General features: G+C 43.8%; 1 protein-coding gene across 1 annotated transcript in view; it reads right to left on the bottom strand.

Moving 5' to 3' along the window:
* Positions 1-21,193, bottom strand: part of LOC124795125 (discoidin domain-containing receptor tyrosine kinase B-like) — a 275,212-nt gene that overhangs the window by 29,833 nt on the left and 224,186 nt on the right. The window contains exons 11-12 of the mRNA XM_047258988.1: positions 13,848-13,970; positions 7,229-7,338 (exon numbers count right to left, since the gene is read on the bottom strand). Coding sequence (XP_047114944.1) covers positions 7,229-7,338; positions 13,848-13,970 — 233 coding nt within the window. The remainder of the gene's footprint in view (positions 1-7,228; positions 7,339-13,847; positions 13,971-21,193) is intronic.

Genomic DNA, 21,193 nt, shown 5'->3' on the forward strand with positions numbered 1-21,193 from the left:
GTTTCACAACCATACATTTCTCTGTTCTAAACGTACATTCTGTGAAATTTCTTCTTCAAATTAAGGTCTATGTTTGATACTAGTAGACTTCTGTTGGCCAAAAATGGAGCCGTACATATTACAGGCCTTACTAGCCATAGGCAATGACGGCAAACTGAGTCGTCTCTTAGACTGCAGATGTTAGTTTTATAAGATTAGAATGTGCAGGGGTCGTCATGCTGGAAGAACTAACACATCTTTGTAGCCAATGGTATGTGTGGTGTCACCGCCAGACACCACACTTGCTAGGTGGTAGCCTTTAAATCGGCCGCGGTCCATTAGTATACGTCGGACCCGCGTGTCGCTACTGTCAGTGATTGCAGACCGAGCGCCGCCACACGGCAGGTCTAGAGAGAGACTTCCTAGCACTCGCCCCAGTTGTACAGCCGACTTTGCTAGCGATGCTACACTGACAAATACGCTCTCATTTGCCTTCAGCTACGTCATTTGCTACGACCTAGCAAGGCGCCATAGCAATTGATATTTATTATGTGAAGCATGTACCGTCAAGAGCGATGTACACCAATTATGGATTAAAGTTAAGTATTCCAGCAACAATGTACCTTATTGGCTATATTAATTACATTTAACTGTTCCAGATCTCACGCCAGTCTGCGTGTAATTAAACGCGTGCATTTCGGCCTCCTCTAGGAACACAGTGTTGGCTCTTCTGCCAACACTTCAGTATGGCAGTCTTTCTGAGTGGTTGGTTAAAAGAAATTTAATTTCCTCATGTCAAATTCCCTTGCTTACTGTAATCTGGACTGTAAAGGTGGAATGTGAGCAACGATATACGTCTATGGCTTCAGAATTCCTTCAATAACTATTGCGCATTCATCAACATGTGTGTTTGCATTCGGCTTTTCAGAACAAAAAAACAGCGAAAGCTGTTGCGTGAGGCAAATATAACAGCTCTCCATCACGTAGTGGTTAGTTTATTCAGAATGTTTTTGCGCTTCTTGAATTTGGGGTAGTGTTGTTTGTAAATAGGGAATCACCGAAAATTATGCAAACAGGTTTAGCCGTATTTCGCGTTCTCGTGACAAAAGTTTACACACTTCTGTTGAGTTCTTTTCCTTTGTTCCAGCTCGTAAACGACATAATAAGATTCTAGGCTCTTGGACTGGAGGTTCTCCCCGTCCTCAAACGTGACGGCCTAAACAATTGACGATAAATTACCCCTATAGTACAAATATATAACGCTAGTAGCATCAGGCAGGTGTCTCATGGACAAACTGAGGGATATTGTTCTTACAGCCAGTACAGGCATTTGGCAACCAATTACTTACTGTGGATGATTTACTTATGGTACGTCCAATGCAGACATTCTGAGGGTGATTGTTCCTGTTGACGGTTTCCCGTAGTCAGCCTTTTGAGTTTGACCAGAAGTCCATGAAGCTATAAACCAAAATAGCTATAAACCAAAATACAAAGTAACTGGGTTGACAATGTTCTCACCTTCTGTAATCCTGACACGAAGTGAGATCTCAATCTAAGCACATGTTCACACATGTTCATATTAGATTCACTGGTTTCCGAAGTCTTGAAAACTTTTCTGGTCTTAAGGAGTTGGTGTTCTTAACTGTTACCTTACCTTAGATTAATCAAACTCGTTCCAGGAACCTGAAACATGGTTTTAAGCTATGGGAATATGGCTCTAAGATTCCTCTATTGTTTTTTCATACCCACGGTAAGAGACAATGCAGGACGGCGAAAAGCGTACACATGTGGCAACCGAACTAGATCGCAATCTGAGAAAGCAGCACATGGCGGATCTTACCACTCAGACCTGAGACAGCTGGCGAAGAGCGTCTTTTTTAAATCATTATGGCACATGAATAGCATACAACTTTGTGTTTCTGTACTCTAGGATCAAATTTTACTCCTCTCTCTTTTCCCGGTTAACACCTAAATGACGCGTAGTTCCCATAGTAATATTCATCTTTGTTTGTACTTTCGAAATTAATATATCTTTACTCTAAATGTTTAAAATATATTTTTGATACCTTTGTACTTGTGTCACTGCTCTGTTAATACAAAAAAAAAAAAAAAAAAAAAAAAAACAATGTACAGTAACCAGCAATACCTTCCGTTTCCGTACAACAAATATCAACAATGACCCTGTTGTTCTCATCTACACGTTTCCAGATTTATGACAGCCCTCTTAATAATATTGCACTTTCTGGATGATAAAAAAAAATTAAGTAGATAGATGTAATTTGATAACATAATTAAAAGTATCCAGAAGAATTAAAAAATTTTATATGCTGCGCAGATGCTGTGCATGGCTCCTTTTTAACACACGGTAAACATCTAAGCGATAATCCAGTTTGACGCCACACATTCTGTAGCTTATCCGGAGTCACCAAAGCAAGCCCAATAAAAGGCGCATCTGAAATTGTTTTGGGTAAAGGAGTTACATATATAGATCTTCCACATAACCCCGTAAAATCCACGTGTGTCAGATGCGTAGAGGGGTGTACCAAAGAGCAAACACAGCGTCGTCATGTCCACTACAACCGATTCAGCGGTTTGGAAGATGTCGAAATAAAAACGTGCCAACCTCCACACAGCAATTTTAGGCTGCTGCATCATTCAGAGACACGTAATCAACGAAATCTGTATCAAGGTGCCGCATCAGCTGAAAAATGTCCGGTTATATATTTGTTAAGGCATTTAGCTACAATAAGAATAATTGACCGTATAAAATTTGTCCTGAGATCATACACGACACGTTAACGTTTGGTGAGTCATGCTGATATTCATTTACACACTTCGGCTACTCCGTACACGATATTCCGCTATTGTGAGCATTAATCTTTCCAGTTATGTTGAAGGTTGCCTCGTCACTAAAAAACAGACGAGCATCACATGCTTCTTCCTCCATGGTTCCCAGCATTGCCGTAGCGTAGCTTGAACGTTGACGTAGCGATCGATATTTTGCTCTCTGATCTTGTTTAGTTCTTATAGATGTATCACTATGCACTGAATAGAAAACATGAAAATTCCGCAGTCAACAACGTGGAAAATCCTTCGTAAGAGGTCAACAGCGAATTCGTACACTGTGCAGCTCCAGTTTGCTATTAGCCATGACGACTGCAGGGTGCATTTATATGCTGCATTCACTCTGAGTTGCACTTTATATGCAAGGCGATTACCTATGAAACATTTCAAAAAACCATTACAGACGAATGGCCAAGAACAGTGTAACACATGATTCAGTATGTGGAAGACAAATGCTCATTTTCTTTTTGTTTTACGATGTCCGTAACCATTCTTCGTTACGCGGCACACAACTAGCTGCTGCTTCAGTTCTGCCCATAATCGACCCAGCTTATCAGGAGTGACGGTAAGAATAGCTGCTGGCATCTGGTGTCGGAAGTCTTCGATGTTCTGTGGTAGAGGTGGAGCATAAACGCTATCCTTGACGAATACTCACCAGATAAAATCAGACGAACACGGTGACCATTCGAATAGCGCCAGCCAAGTCGCAAGGAACAGTTGATTTAGCAACAGCAGTGGAAACGTGGAGGGGGAAATTTGTTGAAAGATGAAATCCCCGGTTTAAGTTTCACGTTGTGGCACGAACAACAATTGTAGCATGTCGAGATAGCAGATACGATTGACAGTTACATCAGCGGAGAGTAAGGGTTCATAGACTGTTTCTGGTCACGGCACAGAAAACCCTTTCTCGGAATCTCCAACGTGTTAGTTTCAAGTGTATTTTCTGTACCCCACTTGCAGGTAGTGTGTCCATTGACTTTTCCCGAAAGATGAGCAGTGGCGTCGTCACTGAAGATAAATTTTCTGGCTAAGTTGACATTTTCAAGTTGGTTCTGCTGAGCAGCCGACGACGCAGTTTCCAGTCACTGCTTATGGCTTGCAAGACCTGCAATTTGTACAGCTCCACTCTTCATCGCACGTAGGATTTTCCACAATATTCGCGGAAGAATGTTCAGTTGTGCACCAGCTCGATGTGTAGCCTTGTGGCACTTCGCAGCAGCACGTCTCATACACGGTCCACTGACTGTTCTGACATGCCCGATCACTCCGAATGTTTTATACTGCACAAACAAAAATCCTCCTCGAAAATCTTATACGACGTCACAACGCTGTTGTAAACTGGTGGTCACTTGTGAAACCTGGCACGGGAAGTTCTTTGCTTTCTCTCTACCGACTGGCAAGAGGCAGGATCTAGCACGCAAAATACACTGAATACCCTAAGAAACTGGTACACCTGCCTAATATCGTGTAGGGTCCCACCGAGCACGCAGAAGAGCCGCAACACGACGTGGCGTGGACTCGACTAATGTCTCAAGTCGTGCTGGAAGAACTTGACATCATGAATCCTGCAGGGCTGTCCACAAACCCGTACAATTACGAGGGGTTGAGATCTCTTCTGAACAGCAATTTGCAAGACATTCCAGATACGCTCAGTAATGTTCTTGTATGGAGAGTTTGGTGGCCAGCAGAATTGTTTAAACTCAAAAGAGTGTTCCTGGAGCCACTCTGTAGCAATTCTGGACGTGTGGGGCATCGCATTGTCCTGCTGGAATTGCCCAAGTCCGTCGGAATGCATAATGGACATGAATGGATGCCGGTGATCAGACAGGATGCTTACGTACGTGTCACCTGTCAGTCATATCTAGATGTATCAGGGGTCCCACATCACTCGAACTGCACACACGACACACTATTTCAGAGTCTCCACCAGCTTGAACAGTCTCCTGGTGACATGTGGGGTTCACGGATTCATGAGGTCTCCACACGCGTACACGTCCATCCGCTAGATACAATTTGAAACGAGTCTCGTCCGACCAGGCAACATGTTCCCAGCCATCAACAGTCCAATGTGATGGGCCCAGGCGAGGCGTAAAGTTTTGTGTAGTCCAGTCACCAAGAGTATACGACTGGACCTTCGGCTCCGAAAGCCCACATCGGTGATATTTCGTTGAATGTTTCGCACGCTGACACTTGTTGATGGTCGAGCACTGAAATCTGTCGCAATTTGCGGAAGGGTTGCACTTCTGAAACGTTGAACGGTTGTCTTTAGTAGGCGCTGGTCCCGTTCTTGCAGAATCTATTTCTGGCCGCAGCGATGTCGAAGATTTGATGTTTTACCGGATTCCTGACATTGGAATGACCTTCCGGGAAAATCCCCACTTCATGGCTACTTCGGAGATGCTGTGCCCCATCGCTCGTGCACCGACTATAATACAATGCTCAAACTCGCTTAAATCTTGATAACCTGCCACTGTAACAGCAGTAACCGATCTATGAACTGCACCAGACACCTGCTGTCTTATACAGGGTGTTACAAAAAGGTACGGTCAAACTTTCAGGAAACATTCCTCACACACAAAGAAAGAAAATATGTTATGTGGACATGTGTCCGGAAACGCTTACTTTCCATGTTAGAGCTCATTTTATTACTTCTCTTCAAATCACATTAATCATGGAATGGAAACACACAGAAACAGAACGTAACAGCGTGACTTCAAAAACTTTGTTACAGGAAATGTTCAAAATGTCCTCCGTTAGCGAGGATACATGCATCCACCCTCCGTCGCATGGAATTCGTGATGCGCTGATGCAGCCCTGGAGAATGGCGTATTGTATCACAGCCGTCCACAACACGAGCAAGAAGAGTCTCTAAATTTGGTACCGGGGTTGCGTAGACAAGAGCTTTCAAATGCCCCCATAAATGAAAGTCAAGAGGGTTTAGGTCAGGAGAACGTGGAGGCCATGGAATTGGTCCGCCTCTACGAATCTACATCTACATCTGTTGTTGAGAAGCGTACGAACACTTCGACTGAAATGTGCAGGAGCTCCATCGTGCATGAACCACATGTTGTGTCGTACTTGTAAAGGCACATGTTCTAGAAGCACAGGTAGAGTATCCCGTATGAAATCATGATAACGTGCTCCATTGAGCGTAGGTGGAAGAACGTGGGGCCCAATCAAGAAATCACCAACAATGCCTGCCCAAACGTTCACAGAAAATCTGTGTTGATGACGTGATTGCAAAATTACGTGCGGATTCTCATCAGCCCACAAATGTTGATTGTGAAAATTTCCAATTTGATCACGTTGGAATGAAGCCTCATCCGTAAAGAGAACATTTGCACTGAAATGAGGATTGACACATTGTTGGATGAACCATTCGCAGAAGTATACCCGTGGAGGCCAATCAGCTGCTGATAGTGCCTGCACACGCTGTACACGGTACGGAAACAACTGGTTCTCCCGTAGCACTTTCCATACAGTGACGTGGTCAACGTTACCTTGTACAGCAGTTTCTCTGACGCTGACATTAGGGTTATCGTCAACTGCACGAAGAATTGCCTCGTCCATTGCAGGCGTCCTCGTCGTTCTAGATCTTCCCCAGTCGCGAGTCATAGGCTGGAATGTTCCGTGCTCCCTAAGACGCCGATCAATTACTTCGAACGTCTTCCTGTCGGGACACCTTCTTTCTGGAAATCTGTGTCGATACAAACGTACCGCGCCACGGCTATTGCCCCGTGCTAATCCATACATCAAATGGGCATCTGCCAACTCCACATTTGTAAACATTGCACTGACTGCAAAACCACGTTCGTGATGAACTTTAACCTGTCGATGCTACGTACTGATGTGCTTGATGGTAGTACTGTAGAGCAATGAGTCGCATGTCAACACAAGCACGGAAGTCAGCATTACCTTCCTTCAATTGGGCCAACTGGCGGTGAATCGAGGAAGTACAGTACACACTGACGAAACTAAAATGAGCTCCAACATGGAAATTAAGCGTTTCCGGACACATGTCCACATAACATGTTTTCTTTATTTGTGTGTGAGGAATGTTTCCTGAAAGTTTAGCCGTACCTTTTTGTAACACCCTGTATATGCGTTGCCGACCGCAGCGCCGTATTCTGCTTGTTTGCATATCTCTATATTTAAATACGCGTGCCTATAGCAGTTTCTTTGGCGCTTCAGTGTAATTTATCTGGCAAGTACGGCCCCATTTTAAGTAATTAAAGTCGGTTTCTCCCATGTCAGCAGTTTCTAAAACTAACTTAGCGCACAACGTTATGTTTATGCCTTTATGTACATCGATTTTTGCAATGTTTCATCCACTTTTACAATTACCCTTAATTCTTGTGAAGGAGAAAGACTGGCAAGCGAGGCGCGGCAGCCACTGTGCACTTACTTCTCCTGGTCGGCGGCGCCGGTCGGCAGCAGCTTGACCGCCACCAGCCGCTTGCCCAGCGTCGTCGCCTTCCCGTACTCGGGCACCCCGTCCGCCTCCGCTATGTACACCTGCGGAGCCACACACGGTATGCGCATTTATGTTTGCTCTCATTTTGCACATGAAAACTAAAGACGTCACACGAGTACTGGATACATCATTACATTAAACGAACATCTGTTGAAAATGAGCATGGGGATGCAGGCAGATGAACTGATGACACATGAAGTTCTTTGTTAGATTCTTAGGTGTGTGAAATGATCTACATCTACACTCTGCAGGGCAAGTGATATTATGTCGTGAAGGTTATTTCTGGTACCACTATCAGATTCCCACTTCCCTGTTCCACTCGCGAATGGCACGTGGGAAGTATCATAGTCGGTAACCTCCATATTAGATCTAATTTCTCGAAATTTCTCGTTGTGGTCATTTCGCGAGATGTATATTGGGGGAAGTAATATGTTGTTCGAACTGTTTCTCGAAGGTACGCTCTCGGAATATCAGTAGTTAACCTCTCCGTGGCGCTCGACAACTCTCTTGCAGAGTCTGACACAGGAGTTTGTCGCGCATCTCCGTAACATTACGGCGACGACCAAACTATCGTGTGAAGAAACGCGCCGTCCTTCGTTGGCCCTTCTGCATCTCTTCCATCCGTCCTAACTGGCAAGGATCCCACACTGATGGACAATAATCAGGTATCGGTCCTACCATATAGGGATCCCAGATAGATGAACAATACTCATGAATCGATCGAAGAAGCGCCTTGTAAGCTATTTATTTCGTGGATGAATTACGTTTGCTTCTTATGAGTCTCATCCTAGCCTCTGCTCTCCCTACTACTTGTTTTGCGTGATCATTCTACTTAAGGTCTCCCCTGATAGTTACGCCTAGGCCATATAGTAGTTCCCCTTTCCGTCATTTTGTGCCTATAGTGTAACAATGTAGGCGCACTATGTTACATTAATTTACGTTTAAGGTCAGCTGCACCACTGATTAAACTTCTGTGGTCTTCCTGCGGTTCCTTAAGTGTGTGTTGGATTTTGCTACCTTCTTATAGACGACTACACCATCAGCGAGCTTCCTGATGGGCTTTATGACGTTGTCACTACGTCATAGCCAAAACATTATGCCACCTGCTTAATAGCTTGTTTTCCGTCTTTGGAACGAAACACGTCATTGATTCTGCGTATCAGAGATCCGACAGTTTTCAGAATGAGATTTTCACTCTGCAGCGGAGTGTACGCTGATATGAAACTTCCTGACAGATTGAAACTGTGTGCCGGACAGAGACTCGAACTCCGGACCTTTGCCTTTCGCGGGCAAGTGCTCTACCAACTGAGCTACCCAAGCACGACTCACGTCCCGTCCTCACAGCTTCATTTCTGCCAGTATCTCGTCTCCTACCTTCTGAACTTTACAGAAGTTCTCCTGCGTACCATGCCGAACTAGCACTCCTAAAAGAAAGGATATTGTGGAGACATGGCTTAGCCGCACCCTGGAGGATGTTGCCAGAATGAGACTTTCACTCTGCAGGCAAGGTACTGGCAGAAGTACAGCTCTGAGGACGGGGCGTGAGTCCTGCTTGGGTAGCTCAGTTGGTGGAGCACGTGCCCGCGAATGGCAAAAGTCCCGAGCTCGAGTCTCCGTCCGGCACATAGTTTTAATCTGCCAGGAAGTTTCATCCGACAGTTTGTTGGTAGGTTTTTTTGGTGTATATGGCATTGTATGCTAGTGAAACATGGACTGGGGGAAAACCGAAACAGAAGAGAATCGAAGCACTTGAGATGTGGTGCAACAGACGAATATTGATAATTAGGTGGCCTGATAAGGTAAGGAATGAGGAGATTCCGCGCAGAATCCGGGAGGAAAGGAATATGTGTAACACACCGATAAGGAGAAGGGACAGGATGATAGGACATCAGCTGAGACACAAAGGAATGGCTTCCATGGTTCTATAGTGAGATGTAGAGGGGAGAAAACTGTAGAGGAAGACGGAGATCGGAACACATCCTGCAAATAATTGAGGACGTAGGTTGCATGTGCTACTTTAAGATGAAGAGGTTGGCAAAGGAGAGTAATTCGTGGCGGGCCACATCAAACCAGTCAGAAGACTGATGACCAAAAAAATGGCATTAGGTCACGTAATTCGCGTTAATAACGAGCCGCTGATTTGCTTATGCAGTAATGGCGCCATAGCGACCCAGATGGGTTCCATGAGATTTACACCAGGCGAATACGGCCATCGAGACATCAACGTATGTTCACTATAACGCTCCTCAAACCACTGACCCTTGTAGTGCAGTTCTGGCTCCGAGACACGGGTAGTTATACCGATGAACGATGATATCCCCTTCAGGGTAGATATCAAGCATGAGGGGATGCAGGTGATCCGCAGGTGGCAGCAAGTCTTTGATTACTACCACACGTCCCATGCAAGCGCAGCAGAATGTCTCCCATAGCATGATGCTGCCCTCATCAGCCTGCATCCGCGGGTTGCCGTTCATCTCGATGACGGCGTTTGTGGAGACGACTATCGACCTACTGTAACAAAAGGGTGATTCACCCGAACAGCTGCCCCGTTTCCACTGATCGACGGTTGAATCTCGATAGTCCCGTGCTGCCCACTGTGATCGTAATTGACGCTGTCATTGGGTCAACATCTGAACATGTACGGGTGGTCTGCACGACGATCGGTGTGCACCGAAGCACTTGCACGTGCACCAGTATTGTGCTCTTTCCGCATAGATGCCACAGGTTACCATCAATCCTACTTTACGGAGGAGAAAAGCCTCCAAACCCCGCGTTCTGTGAACAGTTGTGGATGTTCAACCATATAACGGCTAGTGGTTGTTTCACTGTCCGTCTACCCCTTTCCGTAGATGCTCACGACGGTAGCACGTGAACATTCGACCAGCGTCGCCGTAGCGAGATACTCGTTCACGGGCTCTTCATAAAAATAATCTGCCCTTTACCAATACTGCTTATCTCAATGCATTTCCGCTTTGCAACCCGTATCTTCGATAGAGTGATGCCCCGTCCGTGTCTGCTCCTCTTACACACTTTTGTTACAGCGTCACGTGTCCGCAACGCCACAAGCCGGCATCCAACGTGTCGCTGAGCAGTGGTGACAATGTTTAGGCTGATCAGTGTATAATGTAAACAGTTACCTTACACCTGTCGATTTAATTCCCTCAAGAGCGACGTGTCGAGTTCTATATGCAAAGAAATTTTTAATTCAATCATAAACCTGGTCCGATACTTGGTAAGCTTGTTTTTTTCACTAAACAACAGTGCGAGACTTTATCATACACCTTCCTGAACTCAAGCAATTCGGCATCAACTTGCTGCCCGATGTCTACAGCGTTGTGTATCTCTGGATGCGCTATCATCGAGATGATACGATCTAGAGCGGTTAGATCAAGAACAAAACCTGCAGGAGTTACATGGGTGCATGCGGTTAAAGACTGTAACTCATGGATAGGGCCAGAGGGGCGTTTATCCCGTAGTACGTATTAAATAGTTAATGACGACGACGTAAAGAAATGAAGATTAGCGTTTGACGTCTCGTGGACGACGATGTCAGAGACAGGTCACAAGTTGGGACTGGGGAAGGGAATCGGTAGTGACCTTCCTAAGGAACCGTCCCGACATTCGCCTGCACGGCCGGACTGGTATTTGAACGGCCATCCACAAGAACAGAATTCAGTATCTCGATCACTGCACAACCTGACTCTGTAATGACGATCACGAATTGAAAATTGTATAAGGACGACGTTTGATATCAGCTGACTGCTCACGGGCAGAGATGCTTGCTTTGCCTCTGATAATCATATCTGTATGTCCACTTTACTCCTCCCGTCATATGTTATTTTGCTTCCAAAGAGATGTGCTACTTTGGAAGCAGTATAACACGTGCCGGGCGAAGAAAGTAGGACATATAAAAAAAAACAGTGTTACACAAACAAAGAAGATATTCCTGGCCATAGCAACTCTGCTAGTATCAAACACCGGCGTACATCTGAGGAATAAACTACTGAGAATATACATTTGGAGCACAGCACTGTGTGGTGGTGAATCATGAAAGGTAGGGTGAGAGGAAAAGAGAGTAAAAGAGAGTAACCAAAGCGTTTGATAGGTGGTGCTATTGAAGTATATAGAAAATGAGGTAGCCTGATAAGATAAGGAATGAGGAGATTTTCCACATAATCGGAGAAGAAAGAAACACATGGAAAACACTGACAGGTAGAAGGGGCAGGATTATAGGACATGTGTCAAGACGTCAGGGAGCAACGTGCATTACACTAGAGGGGGCCGGAGAGGGTAAAAACTGTAGGGGAAGGCCGATATTTCGATATATCCAACAAGTAGTTGAAGACGATGGGTGCAGCAACTACTCTGAGATGAAGGGTTTGGCACAAGAGAGGAATTCGTGGCGGACGTCACAAGACTGATCCCTCAAGCAAGGTTCTGGTGTCAGTTTTGAATGACTGATAGTCGTAATTTTAAACTACTTTTTAGCACTCGCTTGGTCCGAAGTGTGTTGTAGGTAATGTGATTACTTTAAAGGCAGCGAAGGTATTTTATTTATAGCTCGTTTCCTTTGTTTTCTGTGAACATTTGTCAAACTTTTCGGACGCACCTTGTACAGAAATGGTCAAGAGTACAGCAGCGACCGAAGAGCGTAGAAAATTACAGGAATATCTGTGCAGAATCGGTAGTTGTTGCAAAGACTAGCAGTTGTCCCAGAACATTAGCAAATATAAGCTTGTATGCACAGATACCCAAAGAAATGCACTAGTGTACCACTCGCTGGCAACACTAGCTACCGTAAAACACGTAGGAGTAACCATCCGGAGTGATTTAATGTGGAGTGACCTGTAAAAGAAATTGCAGGAGAAGGAGGTGTCTGGCTGAGATACACTGGAGAAATGTTACGAAAATGTAACTCATCCACGAAAGAAGTGGCTTATAAAACTCTTTCTGAGCCGATTCTTAAGTATGCTCATCTGTCTGGGGCCATAACGTGGTTGGATTAATAGAACTGATAGAGAATATCCAATGGAGAGCGATGTCGTGTGACTAGGGCCTCCCGTCGGTTAGACCGTTCGCCGGGTGCAAGTCTTTCCATTTGATGCCACTTCGGCAACTTGCCCGTCGATGAGGGTGAAATGATGATGAATAAGACAACACAACACCGAGACCATGAGCGGAGAAAATCTCCGACCCAGCTGGGAATCGAACCCGGGCCCTTAGGATTGACATCCAGCTCCCGGGGGCGGACATGGAGAGCGATGTTAGAGGATCGGTTAGTCGGTGCGACAGCGTTAGTACGGAGATGCTGAAGAAATTCCAGTGTCAGACGCTACAAGAGAGAGGTCACGCACCACTGAGAGGTTTGGAAGTGAAATTCTGGGAGAGTACATTCGGAGTCGGGTACCTTACTTTTACCTTCCAAATGCATGTCTCGAAATGAGGACGACCGGAATATCAGTGAGATTGGAGCTTATGAGGCGGTTTACCTGTCGTAATTCTTACCACGCGACATTCGCAAATGGAACAGATGTAAGTAAGCTGCTTCTATGTTGTCAGCGCTGTGTAGCGCTTTGCATTGGATGTCTGACTGCGCTTTCTCTGTAAGAGACTCTGTGGCTGGTTGGACTCGTTGGAAGTTAATCGCCAGTGCTGTTGGGCAGTTGGAATTTCGTCGCCAGCAGTGATGGAAGTACAATTAGGCAGTTGGAGGTGAACAACCCGTAGTGATGGGTGTTAGATGTGAGAAGTTAGGATTGATGGATGGTAGAGGTCTAAAGTGTTAGCGTAGGCTAACGATCTGTACTTGTTCGACTTGGAGACTGAATGTTATTCATGATTATATACCTTTGTACTAGATGTCAATGACGACTTATATTAGTGTTTGAACTGGATGTCACATTATTAAGGTAAGAAAATACATGATTTAGTTTGCAACAAAATCTTTCCTTTGCTAACCACATGCCTATTAGCAGCTGGTGGCTTTAGTAGTTAGAATCTTTTATTTAGCCGACAGCATTAACGCTCGCTATATTGCAGTAGTTCGCTTAATGCAGATTTTTGTGAGGTAAGTGCTTAATGAAATGTATAGGTTATTGTTAAGATTTCTTTTTAGTCAGGGACATTCTTTTGAATTAATTATCTGAAGTCCGGTTGTAATTTTTTTGAGCAGTCAGATTGCGTTGCGCTAGAATATCATGGGTCACTGTTGACATGATAAGAAAAAGTAAAGAGAAAGTCGGCTCAGTAGGTTCAGTTTTACTCACCTGTTTCAGTATCAAATAACGTAGAGGTTTCATGTTCTCAGTCATTCTGCAATTTAAGTACAGACACACTCATTTAAATAAATAAGTTTCACAGGAAAAGGGTGCTCAGATAGTGGTACCAGAAAAACCCTACGCCACACAGTGTAAGGTGGTTAGATGTTGATGTAGAGCAGCGCCTATAAGGACTTAAAGAGGGCAAGGCTCGAGTCAGTTCCCGTGGCTTAAAACCGTGATACCGGGCGCATTACAGTAATGGGGAGAGACGTGTGTGGAGTACTACTGACCGTTCCGAAGGCGCCCTCGGCCAGCCTGGAGAGCATGCGCAGCCGGTGCCTGGGGAACTCCGGGACGGCCGTCTGCTGCAGCCGCCGCCGCAGCGCCGACAGCGCCTCCTGCCGGCACGGCGACTGTGGAGAGAACAGCAGAGGGGCGCGTCAGCGCGACACTCATACAGCAAGAAAACTGCTGAACCAACAACACTTATTAACAGGCACAAACAAGGTGGAGAGTGAAAGAAAAATAAAGGCGTGTGGTGTTGGAGACTCAGAAAAGCAGACTCACCCGCCTAATTCGAAAGATTTTTCTGTACTTCGCGCACTGTCACCTATAGGAGTGTGACTACGAGCACGAGAGTTGTCTGTTCACGTGTGTCGGATTAGTGTGACTGACTGTATCGCGCGTGTGTAGTGCGTTGTCATGTTTGTACTGGATGACGATGACACAAAAGACACCAGTTTGCTTTTGTTCTACGATATTACTTTTACTGTTAATCGGTTTTCGGCTTACAAGGCCATCTTCAGACATTTGCCGAGTATTATCACCACTGTTCCGATTGTGACAAATTTTACATTGGTCAGTCAGGCAGAGGCATATCAACTATGCTGGCTGAACATGAACGCAGCTGGAGGTTGCAGAATTCAGACTCTGCATTTGCTGAGCATGTACTGAGTGAGGGCCACAACTACCAGCCAGTCTCCCCTGTACTTCACTTAGCAAACAAAGGCCATAAACTCAACCTGCTGGAAGCCCTGGAAATTAACAAACACCTTGCTCACAGTCCAGATCTCATCCTAAATGACCAGATACAGCTCAGCACTTCCCCTCTCCTAAACTTCATATAATCATCTTTGTTGTTCATTACTTCCCACACTCTCTCTTCCTACATATTCCCATTTTCCTGTATTCATTAAGTTGTTTTGTTTTGTTGAAGTTGTCTTTGTATTCCAGATAGACTGTAGTTTCAATAGTTAAGGCTTTCTTTTAACTGGTATTTGTATTACTGTCCATGTTTAACACCCCTTGTAGTTGTCTCGTCAAATACTGTTCATATTTTACTTTGCTCATTTATTTAATGAAAACTGTTACACAGCCACTGCTTTGATTGTAACGTTAATGTTAAAATGCAGTACCACCACACTCTCAGACTGTAGGTACCCTCAAACACCTCCATTTTCCTGCATTTATTTATTTCTGTTTATCTTATTGATATTGCTTAAGATCCTTATGTATTTTGTATTTACATTGATAACTGTCTCTTCTTTTCATTGGTTGTGTATCACTCTCCATGTTTCATACCTCCTGATGCAGCCTTGTCTAGTACTAATTTTATTTTATTTTATTAGTTTTGTTTATTAATAGAAACTGTTATGTAGGCATGCTATTCTTATTTTGTGCTAAATTTTTCCTGTCTACTCCATTGTTATTTATGTACTGTTCAGTTTTTACTTTTTCATTGCAAAGATGTTACTTACTGTATGTTTCTACTTCAGTCTAGATGTGTTACTTCTCTTCCAATGTTGTCTGCTAACATTAAACTTCTTTGGTGATAATACTCTGTAAATGTCTGAAAATGGCCTTGTAAGCCGAAAACTTGTTAACAATAAAAGTAATATTGTAGAACAAAATCAAACTGGTGCTTTTCATTTATTATAATGTCTTTCTACCAAGAACCGACGGAAGATTCTGTTAATATGACAGAAAAGAGAGGTACCGGCACAAATATCGAACTTGACGAACGGATCACCATCGAGAATCTCAGATGCCCTCACTTCATGAGACACTGCGGTGAGGTCTGGAAATTAAATCGCCATCGAGATACTCAAATGCCCCAGGACATTGTCACAAGGTCTGTTCATAATAAACTTTAGGCCACCACCCCTCCACCCCCTTTGCCGCAACAGAAAAGCGAAAGCAGCCAACAACACTTGGAAAAGTTAGGCCGTTACCCATCCTAGTACTGGCCACGCCCGACGATGCTTAACTGCGGTGATGTGGAGAGAACCAGTCTATACAATGAGACAAGGCCTTTCCAAACAGAACTTCTCAAACACAAATTATGTGAATTACATCTAACTGATTACAACCTTTTAACCAGCCTGTGACCAAAAATTGTGTCGACAAGAGTTAACCTTCCAGCAGCACAGGAAAACGAACTCATGCGTCTCAGACATATACAAGCTCATTCTGTGGCGATGGTATAGTCCAGTGCCCATGTTTACTATTTTTTGCTTGTTTTGGCTCGTACTACCACTTCTGAAAGCTGCCTGACCTATAATATAGCAACAACAGTACCGGTAGATGATTTCCACGGTCAAGGACTTTCCGTTGTAGCTTTCGACTCTGTCGTTCCTGCACAAGGCCCCCTTACCTTAAACTGACATATATACCCGTATCCATCCGCACGGAACGTCATCACTCGATCACCCTGTATAATTAGTAAGTGAGGGACATCTTAATGTAATGGAATTACCCTTGTAGACGCTCTTCTCTGCAGTCTACATGGTTATACATTTTTATTTCTGTAACAACCCATAACCTTACCTAACTGCAAAAACTTTGAGCTCTGAACACGGAGAGAGCTTTTCTCTGAACATCTGCTGAGAGCTGATCTGTCGTGTGCGCTGCCCACTCTGCTACATTTGCTATGAGTCTGCTGTAAAAGTGCCTATTCAGTAAAGCTGAGAAATCACTTTATACAGGGCGGTCCACTTAAATGGTGCAACGCAAATACCACTGAAACGACAATAGATATTTAAAAATGACTTTCATGTCTATGAGTGTAAGGCTGGTGTTCATAAAGGTAAATACTATGAGACATTCTATAAGGTAAGCAAATACACATTTGAACACAAACGTCCGCCTTTCTATTTCTCGCGCAACAATAAAATAAAAAATTGCAGAAAGAATGCCGATAGTTGCATCGTAATATGTCAGTTACGCTCCGAGAAATTGCAAACCGAAGTTAACGTTCGAAATAAACGAAACACGCAGCTACTGCCCATCTCGAGATGCAGCCGTGATCCCCACACATGAGTCAGTGTTTGTGGCAGGAAACCCCATTAACTCTTTGGGCCACGTGATAACAGTGAAAGTAAAATTACGTACATCAATCATATCGCGCTTATGAGCAATGTGAGGTTGACGCTTGCACGTCGTGATGTGCAATAGCGGCATGTTTCGTTTATTTAGAGCGTCAACATCGCTTTGAAATTTCTTAGAATGTAACGCATGTATTTCGTTGGAAACAATGCCATTGTTTAGGTGATTTTTCATGTTACTGACTGTTTTCATGTTACTAACTGCGTAAGTAATAATACGGGGTGTCCATTATAAAAAGGAAACATAAGTTTGTCTGAAAATACGAGTGCTATTCGGAAAGTAAAGGCCGATCGGTAACGAAATAGAAACCACAGTGAAAATCAAATTTTTTTTATTAGCAATAGTTTGCTACATCTTCCAGCTAATTCTCTACTTAGTCGCCGATCCGACTGAGAAATCTGTCGTAGCGTTGTAGCAACTTTCCAATACATACGTAGTAGAAACCAGCCGACTGTCTTTCCGCTGCTTACCTACGCTGGTCTGCATTTAGTTGTCTGTGACAAAATATTGTCTTCATACCAGGGATTCATGTCAGCAGAGATGAAACTCAAGGTGAACCAAGTCCGGGCTGTATCGTGGGCGATCAAACGCTTCCCATCGACAACGCTCCAGGGGTGTGCTCTGTTCCTGCAGTGTGCCGCAGAGAATTGTCATGAAGATGGAAGTGCATGGACAGGTAAGTCAGGAGGGGTTGCATGAAACCAGGCGAAACCTCACAGTGGGCATCCAAACTTGGCGAGAAACACTATTGTTCTAGGCATCCTTAGGTGCTCACTGTGTGCTTAGATACGAAAAGAGAGGCTTGATGGAAAAGATTTGCATACTAGAGACGCTGCCCAACAATATGTGTGAAGCGTCATCGGATTTTCACTGTCGTTTTGATTTCGCGAGCAGTCGGACCTTCTTTTCCGAATAGCCGTCATAATATTTGCTTAAACTTATAGTGTCTCGTAGTAAATATTTTCATGAGCTCCTGCCTTACTTTACTACTAGTAGAAGTCGTTTTTCAATATCTACTTTTGTTCCAGAGATATTTGTGCTGAAACATTTATGTGAACCACCTTTTATAATCATAGCGTAACAAAACCTACTAAATATTTACGAATGCCAGTGCAGTTGAACAGATGATACAGTTATTGCGTAGCGTATTTAAGACTGAAGACTGTGAATTTACTTAAATGTGAAAAAAACACTCGTGTTACACAACATGCAGTCATACATTGAACCTCCTCACTCAGCATCAAAATCCACAGGTAATGCAGGAGGAGCGAGTTGCTTTAAGGTATGTAGAAAATAATGATTCCAGAAATCGAACTGATTTGCTACTGACAGTGAAGCTGTCACAGCAACTAGAACGACCACGGATGGAAAAATTATACGTAGGTATTTCTGTAAATGCAGACGCGCACCTCAAACCTGAGCACAAAGCAACCAAGTTCCGTTTCCAAACGGAATGCCACGTAATGGCAAAAGATTTACCTTTTTTAGCCGCGACATCGGAACGATGAACTCTTCCTGCATGAATGCAGACAATTACATTTCCAATCCGTTGCTTTACTCAACAGCATGTGGTGACCCCACCAACATTCCTGTACCAGCAAGGTGAGGAACGTCATGAACCAGCATCAGCGTCATCGAGTAGAACCACAACCAGCAGAAAAGTGTGTAAAACTCACGAGGAACGCGGGGACGACGCCACGCCGATTTAAGAACGAATTCTCGCGGTAAGTAGTAATCCGATTGCCCGCCGCAAACCAAAGAGCCTCACACGAGACATGTCACACATTGTAACGCTGGAAATGCATATCCTCCTATTTCCATCTATTGTACTATAAATTTTTTTCCTTATTTTGTTACCTGAAGATATGACGTTTCTGTGTCTTTGTATATTGTAATTGTTTTCATATATATATATATATATATATATATATATATATATATATATATATATATATATATATGCATTTATGTCGATGTATAATTGGTTGTTTTGTAAATATTATTTGTATTTTTACGCTGGGTCTTGCCTAGGGAAAAGTATGCTATCGAAAGATTACATCGATAGGTCGCGTGGAGCGCGGGCAGAGGGAGAGTCTGGCTGGGGTGGTGCAGTGGAGCAGGTGTGTTGTGTGAAGCTCCCGCGAGTTGCCGCGCTTTCGGGGTTTGGCAGCATGTAATTGCGCTCGACTCGCGATGATAGTTTCTGACACGGTGTCGCGGACGGGAAGCATTAGCTGGCACACATCAAGAGCCCGTTTCGCCTGGTGACCGTGTCGAGAAGAAGGCGCGCCAACATCCAGCTTCTGCAACAGCGATGGCCGACAATGAGTGACTGTCGCCACCTCATCGATCGACGGCTTCAAACCTTCAATCAACCAACAAGGAAGACTGGAAGCACGTAAAGTTTTAGAACTGTATGGCAGACCTCAGCTTTCAAACCTTTAAAATTGTTGCATCACAAAATTACAGCAACTTAGCATGAACGTTTGTTGCTCATTGTCCCAATTGCATTACCAAGCAGGGTCCCTTCCTTTTCCGGAATGAACCCGAGTGTCGTTGAAATTCAAACGCCAGCATCATTCGATTTCACTGCTTTAATTTCAAAGTTCAGTTAAAGTATTCGTAGCTGGCTACAATATTTAGATTTCACAAGCACAAATTAAGAGTGCGAGTTTTGTTACCATATTTTAGCTTACCTGTGACTGCAGCTCAGCTTGGTACGTACTAAATTTTACTATTGTTAATTGTTCAGAATCATTTAATTCAAGTTCAAAGTTAAATCTCTTATTTCTAAATTGCGTAGATTCAAGTAGCTTTTGAAATGATTGTTGAGGTAGCCCAAGACTAACCGTATTTTACTGAATTTCGATATGCTTCAGAAACAAAGCTCACTATTAATTTCAGTCACTAAATTAACTTTCGATTTTCCGGTTTTATTAATTCTTTTGCTAAATTAAGTCAGAATGTAGCGAAATTTATTACTTCTGAAAAACTTTCGGTTTTCACACTACACGTGTCAATCTTCAGTTGCCACGCTTCTAGTGCTAATTATATGTGTAATAACCTTTCTTTTTCAGTTAGTATAGTAATTGTCCATAGGACTGGCGACCGTAATTTTCCCCAAATCTCAAATATCTAATTACCGCTAGTTAATTGTTAACGGAACGGCCGCACATTTACTTTCCTTATTAACTTTACCCCTTTTCAAAATTAATTTCCACCAGTTTCATTTGCATTTTCCCTTTCATTTAGATGTAGCCCTTTCCTCCCTCTTTACCGACAGATTAACTTCGGTGACGATTGCTTTTTCCCAAATTTCCATTAGGTACACGCGGTTTAATTTTTCACTGTCATTAAGGTCGATAAGTGAGGGGGAGGTTACAACATCCAGCCAGGCCATAGAGACTAGGCAGTACAACCTTTGGTACCAGCGTGTCAACATGTTTGCGTCTTTTTTGGATAAAACAGGATAGCATCATATTAATTTACCAACGAAACAAAGGCGAATGAGTCAATTTTCAAGAGGAATAAAATATAACATTTGACTAACGAAACATTCTTGTTGAGCCATTGTGTACGTTCAATGAGACAGTCACTTTGAAATCGAATGACTGTGATATTACAGATACGAAAAGAAGCTAACGACGTCTGCTAACATTTATAATGGTGGGTCAAGCAGCTTTTACAGACTTTGAGGAAAGGTTCCTTACACCAAAGTAAGATGTGTGATTTGAATACATGTCCCAAAATGTTTCGTTTTCGAGTTATTGATGAAAGTTACTCACCTCCGTACCCGAGGTAGCTAGCACACGCTTTTGTGGTGGCACTCAACGAGGCTGATTAGAATCCTGCCAATAGTTGGCTGCCAAGGTGAGGGTAAGGATGGCAATCACTAGTAGTTGTGACAATGCCCTATTACAAAGCTATCATTAGTGTCGTATGAAATAAGGACATTTAACATTGTACATGGTAATCTGTCTGTTGGATGGGGACATTACGCTTGGTATTCGTAGAAGTGGGTTACATGCCATCACTGGGTTCCCCCCCCCCCCCCCTCTCCCCCCCTGCCTTCTCTGATCATCTATAACACAGCACTATACACGAATTTACTACACTTACCTACACTCTACTAACACACAAACGACACGGCTCTTCCATGTCTGCAAGGAAGGGGGGAAATGTGCATTGAGGAAGAATTCCTTTAGCGACAGGGGGTTGAACCCAGTCCGTGAGATGTCTGAGCGAACAATCC

Source organism: Schistocerca piceifrons, chromosome 4 (genome assembly GCF_021461385.2).
Source record: "Schistocerca piceifrons isolate TAMUIC-IGC-003096 chromosome 4, iqSchPice1.1, whole genome shotgun sequence".
Classification (NCBI taxonomy): domain Eukaryota; kingdom Metazoa; phylum Arthropoda; class Insecta; order Orthoptera; family Acrididae; genus Schistocerca; species Schistocerca piceifrons.